This window comes from Lissotriton vulgaris (assembly GCF_964263255.1).
Source record: "Lissotriton vulgaris chromosome 8 unlocalized genomic scaffold, aLisVul1.2 SUPER_8_unloc_1, whole genome shotgun sequence".
NCBI classification, from domain to species: Eukaryota; Metazoa; Chordata; class Amphibia; order Caudata; family Salamandridae; genus Lissotriton; species Lissotriton vulgaris.
Window position 1 is genome coordinate 4693026 of NW_028240615.1, and position 23057 is coordinate 4716082.

At 46.9% G+C, this 23057-nt stretch overlaps 1 protein-coding gene across 3 annotated transcripts in view; it reads right to left on the reverse strand.

Annotated features, from left to right (window-relative positions):
• FARP1 (FERM, ARH/RhoGEF and pleckstrin domain protein 1) overlaps positions 1 to 23057 on the reverse strand; it is a 576707-nt gene that overhangs the window by 266952 nt on the left and 286698 nt on the right. For all 3 annotated transcript variants that reach the window (XM_086947879.1, XM_086947877.1, XM_086947878.1), the window contains exon 5: positions 12325 to 12403. In XM_086947879.1, coding sequence (XP_086804005.1) covers positions 12325 to 12403 — 79 coding nt within the window. The remainder of the gene's footprint in view (positions 1 to 12324; positions 12404 to 23057) is intronic.

The window sequence follows — 23057 nt, forward strand, 5'->3', positions numbered from 1 at the left end:
CACAGCCAGGGGGCAGGGGAGCAAGCACAGCCAGGGGGCAGGGGAGCAAGCACAGCCAGGGGGCAGGGGAGCAAGCACAGCCAGGGGGCAGGGGAGCAAGCACAGCCAGGGGGCAGGGGAGCAAGCACAGCCAGGGGGCAGGGGAGCAAGCACAGCCAGGGGGCAGGGGAGCAAGCACAGCCAGGGGGCAGGGGAGCAAGCACAGCCAGGGGAGCAAGCACAGCCAGGGGGCAGGGGAGCAAGAACAGCCAGGGGGCAGGGGAGCAAGCACAGCCAGGGGGCAGGGGAGCAAGCACAGCCAGGGGGCAGGGGAGCAAGCACAGCCAGGGGGCAGGGGAGCAAGCACAGCCAGGGGGCAGGGAAGCAAGCACAGCGAGGGGGCAGGGAAGCAAGCACAGCGAGGGGGCAGGGAAGCAAGCACAGCGAGGGGGCAGGGAAGCAAGCACAGCGAGGGGGCAGGGAAGCAAGCACAGCGAGGGGGCAGGGAAGCAAGCACAGCGAGGGGGCAGGGAAGCAAGCGCAGCGAGGGGGCAGGGGAGCAAGCGCAGCCAGGTGGCAGGGGAGCAAGCGCAGCCAGGTGGCAGGGGAGCAAGCGCAGCCAGGTGGCAGGGGAGCAAGCACAGCCAGGTGGCAGGGGAGCAAGCACAGCCAGGTGGCAGGGGAGCAAGCACAGCCAGGTGGCAGGGGAGCAAGCGCAGCCAGGTGGCAGGGGAGCAAGCGCAGCCAGGTGGCAGGGGAGCAAGCGCAGCCAGGTGGCAGGGGAGCAAGCACAGCCAGGTGGCAGGGGAGCAAGCACAGCCAGGTGGCAGGGGAGCAAGCACAGCCAGGTGGCAGGGGAGCAAGCACAGCCAGGTGGCAGGGGAGCAAGCACAGCCAGGTGGCAGGGGAGCAAGCACAGCCAGGGGAAGGGGAACCAGGGGGCGGGGGAGCAAGCTCAGCCAGGTGGCAGGGGAGCAAGCACAGCCAGGTGGCAGGGGAGCAAGCACAGCCAGGTGGCAGGGGAGCAAGCACAGCCAGGGGAAGGGGGACCAGGGGCGGGGGAGCAAGCACAGCCAGGGGGCAGGGAATCAAGCACGGGCAGGGAAGCAAGCACAGCCAGAGGGCAGGGAAGCAAGCACAGCCAGAGGGCAGGGAAGCAAGCACAGCCAGGGGGCAGGGGAGCAAGCACAGCCAGGGGGCAGGGGAGCAAGCACAGCCAGGGGGCAGGGGAGCAAGCACAGCCAGGGGGCAGGGGAGCAAGCACAGCCAGGGGGCAGGGGAGCAAGCACAGCCAGGGGGCAGGGGAGCAAGAACAGCCAGGGGGCAGGGGAGCAAGAACAGCCAGGGGGCAGGGGAGCAAGCACAGCCATGTTTCCAGTGCTTGGCTATTCTGAACAAACCATTGGTATCCGGCCTGCCACTCAAACGAAAACAACTCCCAGAATACCTTCTATGAGCATTGGCACCCAGGAACCTGCAGTAGCCTAACTGACTTGATAAAGTAACAGTGACCAAGTGGTTAAATTTACCTTTGCTAAACTTTACATTTTGTCAGTTGCTTTTCTTTGATTTCGTCAGGTTACAGTCCGTCAAGAAGAACTAATGCTTTTCCGGGGCACGATTTGTTAGTGATGTTTGTTACTCCTGTTGGGGTATTAACTCTCCAGCATCCTGTGCATGTTGAAAGGGGACCATGGGGGTGATGAGTGGGCTGGGCTATGAGTCGATGTCACCTCATATTATGATGGTTAGGGTTCTGCAGCAGTGACGTGAAGCTGATGCCTTTGTTTACCTCTTGTTTGACAGTTTGATTTTGTCTTGTAAAGCGAGGACTTTGCTTCTTTACACCCCGAGGCCCTGGAGATCAGCCCGAAGCAGAGGCATGGTGCATACAGACACTGTGTTTTAATCGACAGCCCCTCGCACTCTTCCGCAGGCTGCATGTCTGTCTATTAAAGCTGCTTCTCATCTTCCATATGACCTGGCTCTTGCCTTCTCTGTTGGATTTTCTCTTTGCTACTAAAGGGTGCTTTGGGAATCTTTTTTTAAAATCTCTTCTGTCGCCCAGATTGTGCGGATCAGTATATACTCTGCTTGCAAGAACAACATGCATTCTTTTCCCCGGTAGTATGAACCCTTTTCACTGATAAATGAGTTAGCTTAGTTTAGGCATGTGGAGAATAACCCAGCACTCTGTGTGGCGGTGAAAGGTGTGCTGAGGCATGACAACAAGCCCCTTGAACAAATGCCCTCTCCGGCTGGCCCCAGGTTCTTTGCAGCTTTCGCCTGCCAGGAGCTTTCAAAATCTGTCCTCGCAACAAGACTTGAGTGGCAGCAACGTTTGCATAGCTAGCGTTCTTCAGGCACTGTGCTGTGGACGGTGAGTGGAGACCAGGTCACCCGTAAACGGGTGGTGATCTTGATGACTAACATAATTTTCTGCAGAAACCGCTGTTACTATGAAGAGCTTTGGTGACTCGGGGAAAGGTAAATGAATGTGAGCAAGTTGCAAGGTGACCCTTAAAGTGTTAGAGAGAGACCAACAAAATCGATAACGTTCTAAAAGCCACACTTAGAACTGATACAAATTATGTTTTTAAACCGAAAATACAGACACAAACATATATTTCGAAACTGGAAGGGGGGACTGGTTCACGGACAGCGGGAGGGGGGACGGGCTAACTGACAGTGGGAGGGGGGACGGGCACACGGACAGCGGGAGGGGGGACGGGCACACGGACAGCGGGAGGGGGGGGACGGGCACACGGACAGCGGGAGGGGGGACGGGCACACGGACAGCGGGAGGGGGGACGGGCACACGGACAGCGGGAGGGGGGACGGGCTCACGGACAGCGGGAGGAGGGACGGGCTCACGGACAGCGGGAGGGGGGACGGGATCACGGACAGCTAGTGATCCCACGGCATAGTGTCTACTATTTTGACGAGCGACTTGTGTCCCGTGGACCCTCGTAGAAACAGAACTCAGGAAAAGCCTCATTTCCAGCGGTGCACCCCCCTCAGCTGTCCTGCTGAAGAGATCAAGGACTTAGGTTTGTAGAGAGGCAAACGTCTCCTGAGTGCATCCATGCAGAAAATACATATCAAACTGGATGTTGTGGAAAAAAGATTCTGGATTATAGGGTCTCACAACGGACTTCTGTTATGCACCTGGAGGGGAAAGTGAACGATTGGGCTAGACATATGACAATCGTCATTAGGAGTAATATGCAGAACTAACAGAAAGAACCGGTGCAACTTTGCATGGACCAATTAGCTATAGGTAGAGCCTTAAGTGAAATGAGGATGGGTTATCTGGGGTCTAACATGGGTAGGATGATATTGCTAAGTGCCCATCATACTGGGACCCGTTTCTGGGTATCCCCTTGATTTGAAGCCCTTTATAAGAAGAGGGGGTTCGGTCCTGAGATTCAATTGACATTATCTTATGAGGTTGCATACACCCATGCACATTCTTCAGTGGAGTTTTCCACGAGTGGTCATGAAGTTTGTCATATGTAATGTGTATGAATAGTGCATAAGAAATATTCATGGAGTGAAATCCAAATAGTTGTGCATTTGGACAGTTTACAGGGGTGCACGGTGGGGCTCTATGAACACCATCTGAATAGGAGATTCCCCTACTGGTTTGTCTGATTTTAATCACTCCTTTACACTCGAGATTAACTCAGTGGGCGGGCGGTTCGGGAGGGTTAGAACGATAGACCTCCCTGCCATTTCTCATTTTCCTCTGAAAAACATTTGACCTTTTGGGGTTTAGGTTAGCTACTGGGTGTGACCGCAATAAATTGGAGCTATGTGGAAAGGTATGTTATCGATATTAGACATGCAGTCTCTTTGCTTCTTCTCCTTACAGGTTTTCTGATGGTGAACCTGCATTACAATATTTGCTATGCTACTGAAAAGATGCCTAAAAATAGTCTGAGTACCAGAATTACATTTTGTAGTAACATCAATTTACAACAGTTTTGAGGAAGAAGAGAAGACAGTTGGTACATAATTTTTCTTTGCTTTATCCATCAATGCCCTATATCATAGGAAGGGTATGATTTTATTCCTAGTTTGCCACTAGCAGGAACACAGAGCCACTGTCAATAAAATGATATTGGAATACCTTGCACCAATTTTACATTGAGTTGCACTTGCCAGGTAGAAAGCTTCACAGCCTCCCCTGTTTTGCAACATCTTGAATCATACAATACTTTGAAAAATGGGCACCAGTGATGATCTTTTATTCAACACTCATAATCCACTGAAAACCTCTAATAACTGTCAGAAAACAGCCAATAGAAATGACTTATGTCCATATTAACTATAAAATATTGCCATGGAAAGAAAAGCGGGTAGGATTTTGGGGTAAACTGAACAACCATAGGTTTGTGTTATAATTTTTCAATATATTGCAATTTTGTTAAACATTGGACTCTTGTCTTTTAGGGTTCTATTATCTTGAATATATAGAAACATAGTAGAGCTACCGCTGAGGCTGGAGGTATTAAGGTCAACGGATCCCATTTCTACCAAAAAAGATTAGGTTGGATTATTCTGCCACGCATGGCATCAGAATTAACATATTTGTCATATTAACCAGAATCGATAGCTTTATTTCTGAGCTGCAACACATCTTAAAAGCTTAGGTGCCTATTCCATATGATGGCGAGTGTGTAGGTGAACTCTTCTGTAAAATTGTTCAAGACGGAAAAGGCCTTGAAGGCCATATATTTTGGCCCAGATGTGACCAGATGGATACTGCTCATGTATGCAAACCTAGTGGGAAAAATGTGTCTTGGTTAGGCGCTCACACCCAATGGAAATTCGAGTGTGGCAATAGACAAGGCTGACCACTGTTGACTTTGTTATTTACAACAGCAATGGAACCACAAGATTGTTACTTTCAAATAGAGGGTCTGTCAAGTCTAACTATGACAGGCAGTTCAACGTGTTATTCCTCCTGGTACTGACAAGGTGCTGCTTTATATCAAGGATCATGTGCTGGATTTCCCCCAAGAGATGAAGATGTCGGATAGCTTCAGTCTCCTTACTGGGACAGGAGTCAACTGGTGTAAACCGTACTGGTTCACCTTCACGAAAATGGCCACTGATACGGACAGACTTTCACCAGACCAGCTGGGCAGACACTTAATACATTAGGTATCTTGTATTATAGGTGCACCACTTCAGGGTGGACGTTGTGAATAGGAATTTATACAGGTCACTGACTGTGCTCCACAAATCTGACTTTCTGGAAGGGACTACTCCTCTCCATGGTGAGGATAGTGATACTACCAGGACTGCTATACTATTTGTTAAATTTCCCAGTACGTCTCACTAGCCGTTCTTCACCTCTTACTGTCAGGCCATACTTGGAACAACAGCAGGAGGAGAGTAGCACTTAATCAGCTCCAACTACTGCTAGTTGAGTCCTGGAGTTCGAAGCATATTAGCTATACTGTTGCAGTATGTGGCTGGATGACATAGCAATGCTATGGCTAGGTTTGTGCTATAGAACTACCATATGTGCAAATACAATGCTGGTGTGAGAGGGAGATTCAGAAGTAGGAGGGAGGGTTGGTGTCCTTTTAGCAAGCATACTTGGGATACATCTATTGCATTAAATTTCTCCCTAATCGGGTGGGAGTGGCATATCACTGCTGGAGATATTGCTTGAGGGGGCTGATCCACACAGAATCCCAGTGTGGTGCCTGTCTGAACTTGTAGCAGTGGCATAACATGCTAAGAAGAAGACATGGTCGGGGGCCGGAGTTTCATGTGTCTGTGATTTGTTCGGCTGCACTGAGAACATCCAACAATTGAAAGGGGTCTTCGACCATCCCTGTAGGCCAATATTTTTTATGGACTATTGACCTGCTCGCCCGGGCTGATATGGGGGTTCAGGAGACAGAAATTCATAGTTATTCTCATCACCTTGTTGATCAGCATGAAGGCAGCAACAATGTCGTAAAGGGACCTAGAGGGAAATACTACATCCTCGTTGGGAAGTGTGAGGGAAGCATAATTTAAGGATGCTGGCAGCAACAAGTGGGAAATACTGGTGGGACACCCTGAAAAAGGTATCCCAGAACCCACAGATCAAGATGAGAAAGTTCCAGTGTTCACACCGTACTTATTTAACACAGTCCCACCTTTGTAGAATGCACTGTTTGTTGTCAAGTATGTAGGGCAGACTAAGCATTTTTCCACATGTTGTGGGTGAGTCCTATCATTTAGTACTTCTGGGAACGGGTCATTTAAGAAATCTTGTGCAGAAGAAGCAGATGAAATCTGATTCTGCTGAATCCAATCTACTTGTTTTTTTGACTGCCCTAAGAAAATTAAGAACATGTGTTTGACTGGGGCGGTACACCTGTCAAACGAGAACGCAGGTGTTTTAAGGCGAGCCCAGGGAGGACAGAAACCTCCCGCGGAGCAGAAGGGCAAAAGGTCGCTAAAAAAAAAAAGAACGTGTAAATTCTCAGAGCTGGCTCTTTTATTGGCAAAAGGTATGACTGCCAAGGCCTAGAGTCGATGGAAGTCGGCGTTTGCCCTCAGGATGATTTACTGAGGGAGGAATGCTTATCTGGACTGCTGCTTAATGTCTCAAGACGCAATGGCCCCCGAAATGGCAAAGGCTATCTTGGGTAAATTTGCAAGACCTGTAGACAACAGACCGCATGGGTGAGTGGTTTCTTAGGCACATTTAGGATTGGACACTAGGGACTATCCCCAATAAAGTTTGGACTGAATTTTCCTCCTCCTCCCACCACGAAGTAAGAGTATAGTATGAAAGGCTAGTCACAGACCATTTTGAGATCTGTAGAGAATGGCAGCACTAGCCATGTTATGGTGTGGTTTTTCTGCGTGTGGCACATGACACAATACTTGGAGCACAAAGGGGACCTGTATGCCTGTAATATGCGATGTGTGCTGGAAAAGGAGCAGGAGATTCAGTGTAGATAACGGACGTATAACCTCAATGATACACAGCCATCACCGAGCTAACCTGATTTGCTCATTGGCATGCTTTATTTTTTATCTCACTGCATTATTGTGTGTCTTCTTTTTGCTTTTGAAGACTCAAAGATATTTACAATTAAATAAACACATTTATGAGCTAAAGGTGGATGCCGCACAGATATACAACAAACACATTTGCTTGATAAAAGCAACCACCATGACTATGTTTAACTAGGTTGCGGACCCCTAGAGATGTGTGTATGGACCAACTCATTCGAAACACAATCATGCTGCACCAATCACTTGAACATGACACACATGGTTGTTATTTCCTAAAGCTACAGAGAAAAAAAGACCACAAAAAAGATGTTAAGACTTTCGCAGCTGTTTAATTCTTTTCATGCAGTTCTCATTTGCACCTCAATGGAAAAAGGGGAAGTCTATTCGAATTAGATATATATTAGGAATGAGATGTAGGCTAGCGTGAAGGCATTGAATTAAACTGAAGAGAGCTGCAAAGGATCCATAAATCTCAGTGACCACAATTATATAGTTTTAGAAGACATTGGTTAACAGGGTGAGAGCAAAGTTTATTACAAATCCCTGGGCCAGACCTGGAGCCCTTGGTGATAAAAAGACCTAACAGAATGTGTTTAAAGTCATCTAGCTAAAATAAATAAATAAATAAATAAAAGAACAAGAGAGACCAAGTTGCTTCTCCTCATGGCGTGTTTCATCATTTCAATAACTCTTAGCTATGCGGGCCATTGTAGGGCAGCAGAAAACAATGTTAGCTAATCTCATCTTAAAGCGTTTAGGGCCAGATGTATCAACATTGCATTTTTCCAATCTAAAATAGCTAATTTTACCGATTCGCTATTTTGGAATTCCAAAACACAATGTATGTAGGGTTCACAAAAAAAATTGCGATTCCCACATATTCCCTAATAGGTCGCAAATTGTGATTCGCTATTAGGGAATGCCTTCCCATTCATTCCTATGGGCCTAGGTGCCCATAGGAATGAATGGGAAGGCATTCACAATTTTAGATTACCAAATGGGTAATCGCAAATTGCAAATGCAATGGCCAGGGGGCCATGAGGCCCCATTGATGCACCCCCAAAAAAGGCAAGTGTGCGCATGTCGCGCACACGCCACATGGCACTTAGAAAAATGCAATTTTGTGCATTTTCTAAGGATTTGCAAATTACCACTAAATAGAAGTTGGTGGTAATTTGCGATTCCTTAACGCAAAGTCGCATTCTGAGAATGCTTCTTGCATTGCATTTAGGGAATCGCACATTGCGATTCTCTAACTGCATTAGCAAAATAGGTAATCGCAAAAATTGCAATTACCTATTTTGCGAATACCTTTTGGGTCGATAAATCCCAAAACGCTTTTTACAGTTCGCAAATGGGCCGATTCTGTGAATCGGCCCGTTTGCGACCGGTAAAAGCCTCGACACATCTGACCCATAATACTTTTTGGCTTCACACCACTTTCGATACTACTGGCTGCATTTTAGTTTAAAAGTAACTCCGGGCCTACTGGCAGGCAATATGAGAAAACTAAGATGTTGTCATTTCTCTCAAGTTTAAGCATTTGCATGCTGCAACTACAAATGTGTTGCACTTGAATTAATCTATGTCTCACCATCTTCACTATTAAAGGAACTTTGACAAGTAATAACAAGCATTGGCATAGCCAATAGGTATCGCCTTTGTGACCTTATAAGTATTTAGTTATGCAGCTGAATATCCTTGGTGCAACAACATCAACTGTTGCATGGCTAAAGAGTTATAAGGTCCCAAATGCGAGAGCTATTGGCTATGCTAAAGCTTGTTTAATCTTGAAGCATGTTCACTCAGCCCCTCCTATGCAGTTTCATTTCTTAAGGCAATGTAATTTAAGTGTTTGAGTGGGTGCAGTCAGTTAATTCAGTGGGAGAAAAAGTACATTTTCAAATGTATAGATTAAAGAATTTTGAGAAATTTTATGTTATTTAATGATCCATTAAAATGCTTGGCAGTTAAAGTGGCCCCTTATAGCTATGGAGCACGGAGTGAGTGGTTCAAGAACCCGCAAACTCCCGCCCACTTGATTAGCAGAAGCCAGTTAACAGTTTGCAAATGATCCGTTACAGAGCTAGTTGTGGCCGATGCCATGCACAGACTAGACAGCGGGGAGAGCGATTAAAAAGCAGATCTGTTAGCTATGGGTACGGGTGCTTCGGTGCTTCCTGTACTTTTTGTTTACTAACATAAGCGAGATTTCTTTTATCTAGGGCAGTAAAAAGTGGGCATAATTAGTACAAGATATGTACCCGATTTGTATTCTACGCTTAACAAAGAGACCTGCTTTGAGTCACATTCTGTGTGCCAAAAAAACTTCCAGCATGAGCCTGATGATCATGTTTGCTTAGGGAGGCGTAAAAAACCTACAACTTGTGCTGAATTTGAAGTAGGGGTGCACATTCTCTAGAACCACGCACATGAGCTTTCATTTCACAAAACGGGGGAAAGACACCAGCTTTAAAGTCTGCCAGGACATCACGGGCACTGTGCTAGTTAATAGCCCATCAACGTTCCTTTGTCAGAAAACAAAATGCCCTCAAAAGTGAAAGATGTGTTCATGTTGCTAAAATATTCTAGGATGCCAACTATTATACTGCTCATAAAACGATGCTCAGTGTGCCGAACCATCCAGGGTATTTTTTTAAATTTCCGAGTTCTGGTCAACGTCAGCAGGTAACAATGGATTTCAGTTTCTACATTGCTTCGGTATATAAAGCTTACACAGTAATAACTATTTCCAGAATACAGCGGTATTTAAATCATAGTTTCCAGATGTGCCCGGCAGGTAAAGCGTTTTGTTGCAGCGACTTTGCCAACCCCGTTCATGTAGCATGTGTTGCTGTGACAGTTTCCATATTGCCCTGTATGAAAAGCCAGAATGTCGTGATAGCTCACATGTTGTCATGTGTATAAGGTTCATATTACCATATCAATGTCCACATTGCACAGTGTGTGAATGTATAATTGGTTTGTAATTCAGTTATGAATCTGTAAGTACCTTAAAATATTCACAGGATACTATTCCATAGTTTCTTCCATTATCCCAGTCAGTGGTGGCAGGGTTTAGCAATCTCAGAATAATGAAAGTTTGAGCTCATTTTGCCAGGATTCTAATCTGTGACCTGCACTTTACACAGAATGTTCTGACGCAGGAAGATTAAACCACTAAACTAGATGAGCTATCCAATCATTTCAGGGAAAATAAAAACTCGTCAGGAAGCAAGTGGGTTAGAAGAAACGGGCACATTTGATGCTGCAACAGGCCTCGCCATCACTGAAACTGTCCCAGATTGCTCATGGAAATTATGAACTCTGCTTTAGGCATCGGATGGAGTTTGGATACATTCAAAGGCCCCTGCATCTGCTACGGAATCTGCTGTGCTTGTGTTAAACATGTAAAGAAAGGGAATCAAATGACACCCCCAACCAAAGAGATTGAAGCAAGGGAAAACCTGCTTTATAAACGATTTGACCCAAGATGTAACAGTGGTCATGCACTCTGTAAAGAGTCGGAATCGTGCTCAGATCTGTGGCTAAATTAAATCTCACCTATGCCCTGTGAGCCATTATCCCATGTGCGCAGCTGTGGTTGAGAGCAGGCCACCAATCTGCATGTCAATCAATATTGGAAATGTATGTGCCTTACTGACCACATGAATCCATCAACAACAAAAAGTTCAAATACTTCCAATCTAAAATCAGTGCATTTCATGGACTTGTAAGGATCAATATTGGCTGCAGTCGTGGACAGAAGGACACAGATTTCAGGATAAATCCACACAGGCTTCTTGTCAGATCGGTATGAATATACTGGACACCAATAAATGTTGTGGTACATGTTCCATAATCCACAACAGCAGGGGCGGATTACAATGGGTGTTATTATGCTCATGGATAGAGGGGGCAAAGATACTGAGCATGTGCAGTCCTGCCACCTTTAGAGGCGCTGAAACCGGCCCAAAGCTGGGCATGAACAAGTGGCACAGAGAATGGTGGTGTTGCATCCATCCATCCATCTTCTCGTTACACATGGCCACAGCTAAATAAAGCAGATTCTGGGGAGGTCATCCAAGCGACAGTCAGTAGTAAGTGTACTAAGGTATGAAAATAAACCATGTAAAATAAGACTGAATACTCAAACAACATCATAATTATATATCACCATTAGCAATCCTAATAAATGCCACTAAGGTAATCATTGTCGTTATTACATCGGAAACCAACAGGTAAATGTGTTCAGTGTGTACATCACAAACATATCATTGAATAGCATGACATTACAAAAGCACCCATTACAGAAGACCAGCCCACCAAACTAAGTGCTCTAATCATTCGTTTGAGAAAGTAAAATATCCTTAAATTCATTTCATTTAGGAAAACAATAAAAACTCTAATATGAAGAAGGCAAGGCAGGCTTACCCTGGGCACTATGTGGCGTAATCCATAAAAACAGAATTAAATCAAGTACACTGTGGTTTAATTAAGAGAAGTTCAGACGAAGATGGTTTACTCGAGGACACAGTGACAAATATAGATTTAAGACAGGATGACGCCATTAATTTCAAGAGTGCTAAGTTACAGAAATGCTCAATTCAGCCATAAGATTCACAAGGTGCACGCCAAGAAATGTTAATTGAGTTAAGGGTAATTTCAGGTCAGCTATCTCAAGTTCTTAAAACTGCTTCCATAAACTTTTTCATGGCAAATTCATAGTCTCTATTACAGTCTAGATTTATAACATTCATCTCTTAATTCAGTGAGGTGCTCATACCAAAGAGTGCTTGAACGTAAGAGAGAGCGCTTAAAAATATAAGGAGGTGAGATGCCAGTTTAAACATTTCTCTGACACCATTTCCATCACAGAGCAGTAATTAATTTAGTAGCCCAAAAACGTTCACAATTGGTGGAAAAGTATTTTTAGATATAAAACAAAGATTTCCCTCTCCCATTTGACAAGAACCCTTAGTTTTGTTTATTTTTAATTAGGTCTAAATAGTAGGACAAAGATTTACAGAATACAGTAGTCAATATTCCATTCCATTCTTTATCTATATTCAATATCTGAGACTGACACACAAGACATTCATTGATTAAAGCATTTTAACGTTCAGGTATTGGAGGATCAGCATTCGTCAGTAACCTACCATTTTACCACGGTTGAATTATTAATATCTAGTTCAAAGACCATCACAAATCATTACCCTGGAAAGATATGCAATTTTAAAGAATCTGCATCAGCACTATAAAGAAATCACAGCAAATGTTTGGCTGATTTTAACAAAAAAGTTGATCACTAACCTTGTTAATTCCTCTTGCAGCTGAGTATGGTCAGGTGGAAAGAATTTAACCACAAATCTTATTACAACATGCTTTGGTCCTAAAACAGGAAAGACAAAAGTGAAATGAGTGGTGTAGTCATCACAAGGAATTCCAGGTGTTTTACTTAAAGTCAAAACAAAGCAATTGGATCACTCGTAAGATTCTGTTTTTTCAATCTCAATCTATTCCCAAAGCCCAATCAATGTAGAGTTCACAAGTGCGCCCTGCATGGTGATTCTTCTATAGAAAGTAATGAGTGCACTCATACCTACATGAAACACATCAGAATCAGGGATTATCTCTTTCACTTCCTCACCCTTTACATAATGTCTAGGCCAAGTTGGAGTAAAAGGCATCTGCAACTAAGATCTATTGGCTTTCTAGGTAGGTAGTGCTCTGCAGAAACCTGATTAGTCAACAAAAGATTAACCAATCAGTTATCCAATTGTATCAGATTCGTACTTTCTCAGATTACTGACTGTTTTAATTTAGCGGAAAAAATGTTGGCTAGATAGTTTTTAAGATAATCTTTTTATGGTTTTGGTGTGATGAATCACAGAGTCCTTGCACTTCCAAACATCACTGAATAAATTTCCTAGATACCTAATAGAAGCAGCTTTGTACTTCCTCTACATAGATATGGGGTTAAATATTTTACTGGAACAGTACACAACATGTATTTAGTTTCAGCTCATTAATAATAAAAAAGACCATGATCCTAACAAAAATAAGCAAACCTGTTAAGAAGGTGAGACAGTCACAAAGGAGCTTTAGAGACAATGGCTGCGTCAGCTTCAAGAACCATTGTTCAGACAGTGGTTTTGGCCAGTGTGGAAGTCATCAACTGTATTAGAAAGGTAGGCAATCAGCTCCATGAAAGAATAAACAGAAATGGACAGGATACATTTTTGAGAGACCCAGCTTAATACCGCAAAACCTAAGAGTTTTTGCCATTCTGTTGCTATCCGTCTCTTGCGAAGGAGATATCATGGATGATGCTTACTGGTAAAAGACATTAAGGCAGCGTATCCAGTTTCTCCAGAATATCCCTGCGTTTTATACGCCTAACACTATCAAATGCTGATGTTCGGTCGCTGAACATTAAATGAAGCAAGACACTTCTAATGTGGCTGTAATATGTGAATAAGGAATTTTTGTCTAAATGGATCGTCGGGTGTGCTAATTTCCTTGTGGTAGCCAGCCTGGGAGTATGAAAGAATGGCATTATCGGTATGCCAGTTATTACTTTTATTTAGAACTATTTTGACAAACAGTTTCTGGAAGGCATCAAGCAAAATGACTGGATGAATGGAATTTTCAAGGGGGGAGAGAGATACTTTTTACATTTTTTTTAAATTCTATTTATTTATAACATTGGTTAAAGCTGAGCTCTTAGTCATGAGGCCGTTGGCTTTTCCTCAGCCAATACAGGGATTAGGAGGAGAAAACAGAGGCCCTAAACATCAACACTAGCTAGATAGAAAGAATAATAAAGTTTATCTTTGTTTTGTGCCTTGTCCATTTTGGGGCTTTTAGAGCTAGATGTAGTTCATCTCAAAGCAATAAATCTGCATATGGGCATCCCTTCAGATTCAGGGAGGATAGCAAAATATGAGTCTTTTTGTGCTCTTCTCCACTTTCAACCAGACGCCATACGTCTGGACTACTCTTTTTAAAGATCTACCTTTACAGCTATGTTCAGTACTATTTTGTGTGGGTACCTTAAAGGAACGACCCAAAGGTCAATTAGTGTCCTCAATACTATAAGTTATGTAGCCACATTTAAGAAATGGTAAGAGCCCATGTCTCTTGCAGTAGGGACGGACTCATAATACCACATAATTAAAGCCAGTAATGATCAAAGAGATTGGTAAAAAAACAACTAGGATTCCAAAAACATTTTTTTTTTATAATGTCATGCAGTAGACTACACACACTTTTTTGCCTGCAACCACAGGCAGGCAGGGCCAATATAGACTAGAAAATGGGTCCACAACCACAACTGCTCCATTCTCATCCCAGCCATCCCATCCTTTGGTCCAGAGACAGTACTCATTGCTATCTTTAGTCTGATATGTTCGCTTTCTTGTAGTATTTGTCCGGTTAAGTTTTGACTTCCTTAATTTCATGGTCAGTTGTTGATGTTTGGTTTATAATTCTCAAGACCCTCTGAGATTTCAGGCAGGTCAGCGATCTAAACTCATTGTCCGAGAAAGAAAGTCATGGTTTGCATAGTGCTTCAAATTAACTCCTTATATGCTCCAATATCCCCGAAATCCTTTCTAATCGCATTAGCTTCCATATCGAATGTAGCCAAGACCAGTGGTAAGGAGTCTTGCTCGTTGACCAATGTGCTATGATCTCATATTTGGAGGAATTACATGGTCTACTCATAGGGGAGCCCAATGGGTATGCTAACCTGGCTATTGGATCCATGCTATATAGACAGGTACATCACTTATGTCCCAGATACCCCCTCAGTTACAATTAAATATACCCTCTTGGTAAGCAGGTAGTCCGGTCACGTAGAATGTAAGTTAGAAGTTTATTGAAGAAGTTGTAGTTAGGACCTCATGCTATGACCCAATGTATTTGTTAGATGCTCAGTGAAAGTCCTAGGCAGAGTTATTTTTGAAAAATTAGAAAATTGGGTAGAAGACACACAAGGTCTTTCTGATCTTCAGTATGGGTTGCGTCCTAGCCAAGGAGCAATAAAGCAGACTCTGAATTTATCCCTCATTGTGCAAAAGTACACAAAGGACAAAAAGAGTGTGTCCACCTTGCTTTTATGGACTTCACATGTGTATCTGACAAAGTGAATAGGTCACAATTATGGGCTATAGTGGCACAACTAGGGTTTGACAATGTAATTATTACACTGCTCTGTAAGCCCACGTCCATACCTCAGCAAATGTTCGCATAGTAAGGAAGGTGATTTTACAGAAGAATTTTCATCATTAATAGGGGTAATGCAAGGTTCTGTCCTTGCCCCCTTTCTTTTCCTTTTATATATTAATGGCCTTGAGAACTATCTGTGTAGTACAGGGAAAGATTCACCAAAAATCGATTTGCGTCATGTCCCTGGACTCGGCGGCGGCTTCTTCGCAATGGCTGAGGAGCTTCGCCCCACTGGCTCAGAGCCAGCAGCTGAAAAATAAGACAACATTTTATTATTGTTTTATTTTTCAGCAACTGGCTGAGCCACTGTGTTGTGAGGGGCGGGACCGGACCGGATCATGGAAGTTGGAGGTGTAAGTGCACTTTTAAGTGCGTTTGTCAGTTTGGCTGGCCGACTTAGGCCGGTCAAACTGACATGCACACTTAGGTTCCTCCTGTATTGCACAGCCGGTTTGAAGAAACAGCAGACTCCCTGTGACTGAGCAAGCGTTAATCCAGCCAGCTCAGGCCAATCCCACGGGCTGTTCTCATAGTGAGAGCAGCCAATGGCCTACAATCTCTGCTGCATGCTTTTAATAACTTCATTACTAATATGAGCCCCAGAACAAATAGAACAAAATCTTTTATGACAAAATGTGGCCCAACGTTAACTAAAAAGAGGAAATTTGTGCTATGTGGTTCAGAGATCACAAAAGTCCCCCACTTTACATATAAAGATGTGCCAGTGGATGTTGATTTTAATTGGAAATTTCTACTGAGTATCAGGGTCTTATAATTTCAAAGGTCTATTGATGCGGTTTTTAGATTCCCAAAAGGCTGGGGTATAAACCTGTGAAAGAATTACTCGGTAGTTTTAGTGTTTATCTATTGCCTCATTTGATGCTGGTGTGTGGAGCTGCACTAACAGTAATGGTTTCCAAATTGCAGAAATCACATTTTTGAGAAGACTTTGTGCAATCCAACAGTGGACCCCTACAATGTTTTGTCACAAAGAAGTCGATCTGGGGTTCATAGAAGACCACATCCGACTGTAGCCTCTGTTACAGAGGCTTAGAGTCTGGAAGAACCCAGAAATCCCGTTTCTGTAGACTAGTGCTGGCCGACTGTTTAGCCCTGGATAGGGCCTCAGATATAGCATGGCTTAAGTATGTTAGAGATACCTTTAAAACTTTGGCATCCCAGCATATTTCTTTACGCCAGACGCCTTCACTGCCAGAGCAGCACCCGAAGTAAAAGAGCTTGTGCTACCCATATGGCAAATAAGGCAGTTGGGGCAGTATAGGACTTGCAAGAACCCTCTCATGCCAAATTATTTCCTGTACTGTACATGCAAATAATTTCACATGAGCAGCATACATTTCTGCTGACCAGATTCTGCCTTAATACCATACATTTTCTGGCTGCATTACCCACCCAGGGCATTTGGTTCCCATTACTCCCTCCCTGTTTCTATGATATATTACATAAAGTAAAGTATCATGCAAATCTGCACGGAAAAGGTTTTTGTTTCTTTTACAAATCTTGTTGTTACTTTTATCAATTAGTATTATCTGCATCTTGCATTTTAAAATTATTATAAGTCGTCCAAGGCACCTCAAAAAATGCCATTTGATCAGACTCTTTATATGGCATAACAGACCCTTTTTAGGGCATTTTCTGAGGGTTTTGTAATTTTTGTCTCAGCAGGAATGTGCTTCGAAGAGCCAGATAACTTTCTTTGCATAAATGTCTTTAACATCTCATCAATACCGTATGGTTTTGGAACAGAAATCCGAAGTCGCAACACCACTATTTCCTGCTTTAGTTTTAGTAGCTTTATTGATCTAAGAATTTACAAGCTCATTATCTTCAGGGTTTCAAGACCCTGGAGTATGACTTGAGCAGGGCACATTCATTAATGTTTGTTCATTAATCTATTTCTGTGGTTTAAGACTCGAGAAATTAATACAATCCAAATCATTTACAATGTTTTTATAAGGAAGACTAGAATTTGGATTTTCACTTTTATGCGATTAGCCAGCAACATTCGAATTGAATATTGTAGAGCCAGGTGGTAGACAAATCAAATCTTTGGGTTTCGTACGAAGAGTAACCATAGATATTAGAGATTTGGGGATAAAGGAATCTTATAAATCCTATGCATCCCTTAAGCTTTCATACCTTCAGGTGGCAAGGGGGGCCAGCATCAGCAGTTCTGTTTCCTAAAGGACTAATATTGGAGGATCAGTAATATCAAGAGTTATTACGGGCTGGGCCAAGGGAAACACGGAATAGCCATAGAAATCTATGATCTGAAAGAAATCGGTTAGTGTTAGATTACTTACCTTAGAATATCGCCAGGCGTCAGACTGGATCAGGAAAGTTTTTCGTCGGCAGTACCCTTGCGCGTCGGTAGGCGTCGTCTGCGGCTCCGCGTCCGTCGTGATCGCCGGGAGGACGTCGTCTGAGCACTTGGACGCCGCCCTCGCGCGCGAACGTCAGTTCTTTTTTCCACGCCAGCAAGCACAGATCCGGGAAGGGCTAGTACCCTAGCCATTTTTTTACTCACTTTTTTGGCCTAATTTGGCCATTCTTTCGAGTCGTTATCGACTCCTAGTGCCGGTAGGGATGCCTGGATTCAAGCCGTGCGACGCCTGTCACCGCCTGATGTCGGTGACCGACCCCCACCGCCGGTGTCTCTACTGCCTTGGGGCCGACCACGAAAACAAGTCGTGCCCCGACTGTTGGGCCTTGACCTCGAAAGCTAGGCCGGAGCGGTCCCATAAGCTCCTCGAGATCCGGCAGTCGAGGGGCAGGTCGCAGAGTCGGAGCCCACACCGTTCGTCGGGCTCCAAGTCCTCACACTCAGGTAAGTCGAGGCACTCTAAAAAGAAGTCTAAGAGGCGACATCGCTCTTTCGACTCCCCTCGCCAGTTTCACAACTCGTCTGAGAGTTCGGGTGACACCACCCGTGCGGGTCGCATCCGGCCCCATACCCTCCGGTCCCTGGACTGCATGAGACGCTGGAGAAGACATGTGATTTCCTCGTGGCAATGAGGGCTCACTTCCCAACTTCGAGGCCTGTCGGCGTGCCTTCGGGCGCCGCAGACCCGACTAGGGGCCTTGGCGGGCCGGCGGCTTCAGCCCCCGCGCCACCGGGGGCTTCGGCCCAGGCACCGTCGTCCACTTCGGTCCCGACGCCGCAGGGCCCTGGGGGATCCAGGCCTGGATCCCGGTCGACGCCAGTTGACCTCACAACTCCTCCGCTGGGGCCGACCCCGATGGTGTCGCTCCCGTGGCAGTCTTCGGATGACCCCGTCCCCAGTTTCAGCCCCGGTCCGGCGTCGGAACGGCGCTGCTCGGCGCTGTCTCCAGCGTTGGTGGGCGAGCAATTCATCTATGACCCGGCTCCGTCATTTCTGCCTGTTTATCAGGACACTGATGAGGGGGAGGACTGGGAGGGGTCTGTTAAGTCAGGCCTGGGCAGATGAGCTTGGGGAGGCCAGTGGTCTGAATACATCGCCTGACACTGGATTCATCTCTCCTCCCTCCGTGGCTACGAAGGAGGGTGCTACCTGTGGTGTGGTGTTGTGCAGGGCAGCCAAGGCCTTGGCTCTTGAGCACCCTGCCGCGGCCGTGAGGACTAACTTCCTCACCGAGGTGCCTCAGCCACCAGTAAGCTCTTCGGAGCCTCTGCTACCGTTCAATGAAGCCCTCACGGAGGTTCTGATGGGAACTTGGTCCAAGCCCTCCACAGTGCCCCCTGTGGATCGGAACGTGGCCCGACGCCACTGCCCGGCTCAGGGCGAGCCCAGCTTTCTGTCCGTACACCCTACTTCCGAGAGCCGGGTGATCCAGGCCTCTACATCCCAGACCGCATTTCCGACCGCGCCCCCAGATCGGGAATCCAAAAGGTTTGACCAGTTTGGAAAGAAACAGTTTTCCTCATTGAGTTTGGGATTGCGGTCTATCAACACCGCTTGCCTTTTGGGCCGTTACACCCAATCCTTGTGGGACACGGTTGCGGACGTGTTGCCCCAGTGTCTGGAGGAGGCCCAGGCATGGCTCGCCCAGGCACTTGCTGAGGGGCGGGATGCAGCATGTTATTCAATCTGATGTGGAATTGATACCACGGACTTGCTGGGCAGAGCGATTTCCACGACGGTGGCAATCCGTCGCCACGCCTGGCTGAGGTCCGCCAACTTCTCGGGGGATGTCCAGTCCACTCTCATGGACATGCCCTTCGATAACCGTCGCCTTTTTGGCGACAAAGCAGACAGTGCGCTTGAGTGTTTCAAGGACTCCAGGGCTACGGCCAAGTCCTTGGGCCTGTCGGGCCAGCGGCCAGCAAACTTCTGCTTTTTGCCCCTTTCGTGGCCAAGGAAGGGGTGCCCCCACACGTTCTTTCAGTCATAGGCTAAAGACCAAACCTCAACGCGGTCGTGGACGTGGTAACAGCTGTGGCGGTGCAGCGTGACAATGGCAAGGTCAGTCCACATCCACCCCGGAAGCATCTGCCTCAAAAACTTCCTAGTCCGAGCTTTCAGGTCCATTCGACGCCAGTGGGGGGCAGGGTCCGCCATCCCCTCCTCCACTGGCATACCATCACTTCGGACAGGTGGGTGCTGCAAATCGTCCGAAGGGGCTACTCCCTCCCCTTCGAGGCAACCCCTCCAGCCATGCCACCGCAGTACCACCACATGTCGGGGATCACTTGCAACTTCTGCAGGAGTAAGTTACGGCCCTCTTAGCCAAGGAGGCCGTCCTGGGCCAGAAGTAGGACGTGGTTGCTACTCCCAGTACTTTCTGGTACCCAAGAAGGGCAAAGGAGGCCTACGCCCTATCTTGGACCTCTGGAGCGTCAACGGCTTCCTCCGAAAGGAGACGTTCAAGATGCAGACTTTAGCTCAGGTCCTGGCTGCCCTAGGCCCTGGAGAATGGATGGTAGCATCGGCCCACGGGGGGTCACGGCAGGCCACGAGCAATTTCAGTTTACCGTGCTCCCCTTCGGCCTCACCAGTGCCCCTCGGGTGTTCACGTAAGTGATGGCGGTGGTCGAGCTCATCTGCGCAGATCAGGGGTTTCAGTCTTCCCCTATCTCAAATTGGTTGTTGAAGGCAGGCTTGCCCCAGACAGTCGCCTCCCACCTCCAGACTACGGCTGATCTCCTGCACTTGCTGGGGTTCTCCATCAAAGTGCCAAAGTCTCATCTGTGCCCATTTCAGAAGCTCCTCTTCATCCGAGCGGTTCTGGACTTGGCACAGTTTCGGGTTTATCCTCCCGAGCAGCGGGTTCGGGATATTCAGGCTCTGATTCCGATCTTTCAGCCTTTATCCCGAGTCTCGGCCAGGTTGGCGCTGCGGCTCCTGGGGCTGATGGCCTCCTGCATCCTGCTGGTGCATCATGCCAGGTGGCGGATGCGGGCTCTGCAGTGGGAACTGAAGTTTCAGTGGGCACAGCATCAGGGCAACCTGTCAGACCACGTCCTGATCTCGGAGGACAGTGCAAGACAGTTGCAGTGGTGGCTCACGGACCGCGATTGGGTCAACGGCAGATCCATCTCCCTTTCCCAACCGGAGTACGTAGAAGTGATGGATGCGTTCCTCCTGGGATAGGGGCCACATGGGAGAGGCGGAGATCAGAGGCCTCTGATCTCCGGCGGAGTCCAGGCTCCATATTAACCTTCTGGAGCTGCGGGAGATCCGGCTTGCACTGAAGGCATTCCTTCCCTTTGTCCGGAGAAGTGTGGTGCAGGTGTTCAGGGACAACACCACCGCCATGTGGTACTGCAACAAACAGGACGGGGTGGGGTCGTGGACCTTTTGTCAGGAGGCTCTGCGCCTCTGGACATGGCTGGAACACCAGGGATTCACCCTGGTGGTTCAACACCTGGCAGGTTCCATGAACGCCAGGGCGGATGAACTCAGCCGTCGGTGCAGGATGGATCACGAATGGCGTCTTCACTCGGACGTGGCGCTAGGTCTCTTTAAGCAGTGGGGAGAGCCTTGGTTAGATCTATTCACCATCGAAGAGAACGCGCAATGTCATCAGTTCTGCGCATTGGAATTTCCAAGTCGGCATTAGCTCGGAGACGCTTTTCGTCGCGAGTGGAGCTGCGGTCTGTTGTACGCCTTTCCTCCTATACCACTTCTGTCCAGAGTGCTGAAGAAGATCAGGCGAGACCGGGCCCAAGTCATCCTTGTGGCTACAGACTGGGCGCGAAGATACTGGTATCCCGAGCTACGCAGCATGTCAGTCGATCCCCCGATTCATCTGCCTCTTCAGGAGGACCTTCTGTCGCAGCAGCAGGGGATGGTCCTCCACGCGAACCTGTCCAGTCTCCAACTACATGCGTGGAGATTGAGCGGCGACAGTTGAGGCCATTTGACTTGCCTCTTGAAGTCTGTGATGTGATTCTGACAGCCAAGCATCCCTCCACAAAAACGGTGGAAGAAATTTGTGGCATGGTGCACAGCAAAGGCAGTGGATCCTCTTTCTGCCCCCTTTCAGAGGTTCTCCTCTTCCTTCTTTCTCTTGCCCAGCAGGGCTCTGCTCTGGGCACTATCAAAGGCTATCTCTCGGCCATTTCAGCGTTCTTAAGGCTTCCTGATCAGCTTTCTCTATTCAAGTCCCCTGTTGTAAATAGGTTCTTGAAAGGCATCACACACACATTTCCTCCTGTTCCCTATGTGATGCCTCAGTGGGACTTGAGCCTTGTACTAACTTATCTGATGTGTGCTCCCTTTGAGCCAATTCATAACTGTCCTTTTCGTCTTCTGACTCTTAAAACAGCATTCCTGGTTGCCATCACCTCTGCCAGGAGAGTGAGTGAGCTCCAGGCTCTATCTTCTAAGTCTCCTTTCCTATCTGCCTGTCTGGACAAAGTTGTTCTGAGGAATCGTCCTTCTTTCCTGCCCAAGGTGGTTACAGACTTTCATATCGGGCAGTCCATCACCTTGCCCACCTTCTTTCCGCCTCCACATCCCTCGAAAGAGGAAGAGAGGCTCCACCGTCTGGACCCAAAATGTGCGCTCTCATTTTATCTAGACCGCACACGCCAGTTTCGGGTGGACGACCAGCTCTTTGTTGGTTATGTGGGCGCTAAGAAGGGACCATCTCTCGGTGGTTCGTTTTGTGCATCAAGGTTTGTTACTTCTTGGCGAAAAAGGAGCCTCCTGTGGGGCTGCGCGCCCATTCCACTTGGGCCACGGCGGCTACTACTGCCCTGGGTCGGGGAGTCCCCTTGCAGGACATCAGTCAGGCAGCTACGTGGGCCTCGCTGTACTCGTTTGCTAGGCACTACTGCCTGGACAGCCAAGTCCGGAGAGATGGCTTTTTCGGCCGTTCCGTTCTCCAGGACTTTCTGGTGTGATCTTCGTTCTCAGGCCCACCACCGGGGTTGGTATTGCTGGGGTATCTATTCTAAGGTAAGGAATCTAACACTAACCTGTTTCTTTCAGATGCACAAGTTACTTACTTTCGGTAACGATATATCTGTAAGAAACAGTAGTTAGTGTTAGATTCCTTACCACCCCACCCATCCTACCCGTTCTGCGAACCTATATCTAGGGTTAAGGTATCTCCCTTTGAGGGCCCTAATTTCATGGCACCAGTGTCGGTTTCTTGCATGGCTCTGCGTTCCTGGCGCGGAAAGCTGTGTACAGAACTGACGTCAGCACGCGAGGGCGGCGTCTAAGTGCTCCGACGAGGTCATCCCGGCGATCACACCGACGACGGACGCGGAGCCGCAGACAACGCCTACCGACGCGCAAGGGTACTGCTGACGAAAAACTTTCTGGATCCAGTCTGACGTCTGGGGATATTCTAAGGTAAGG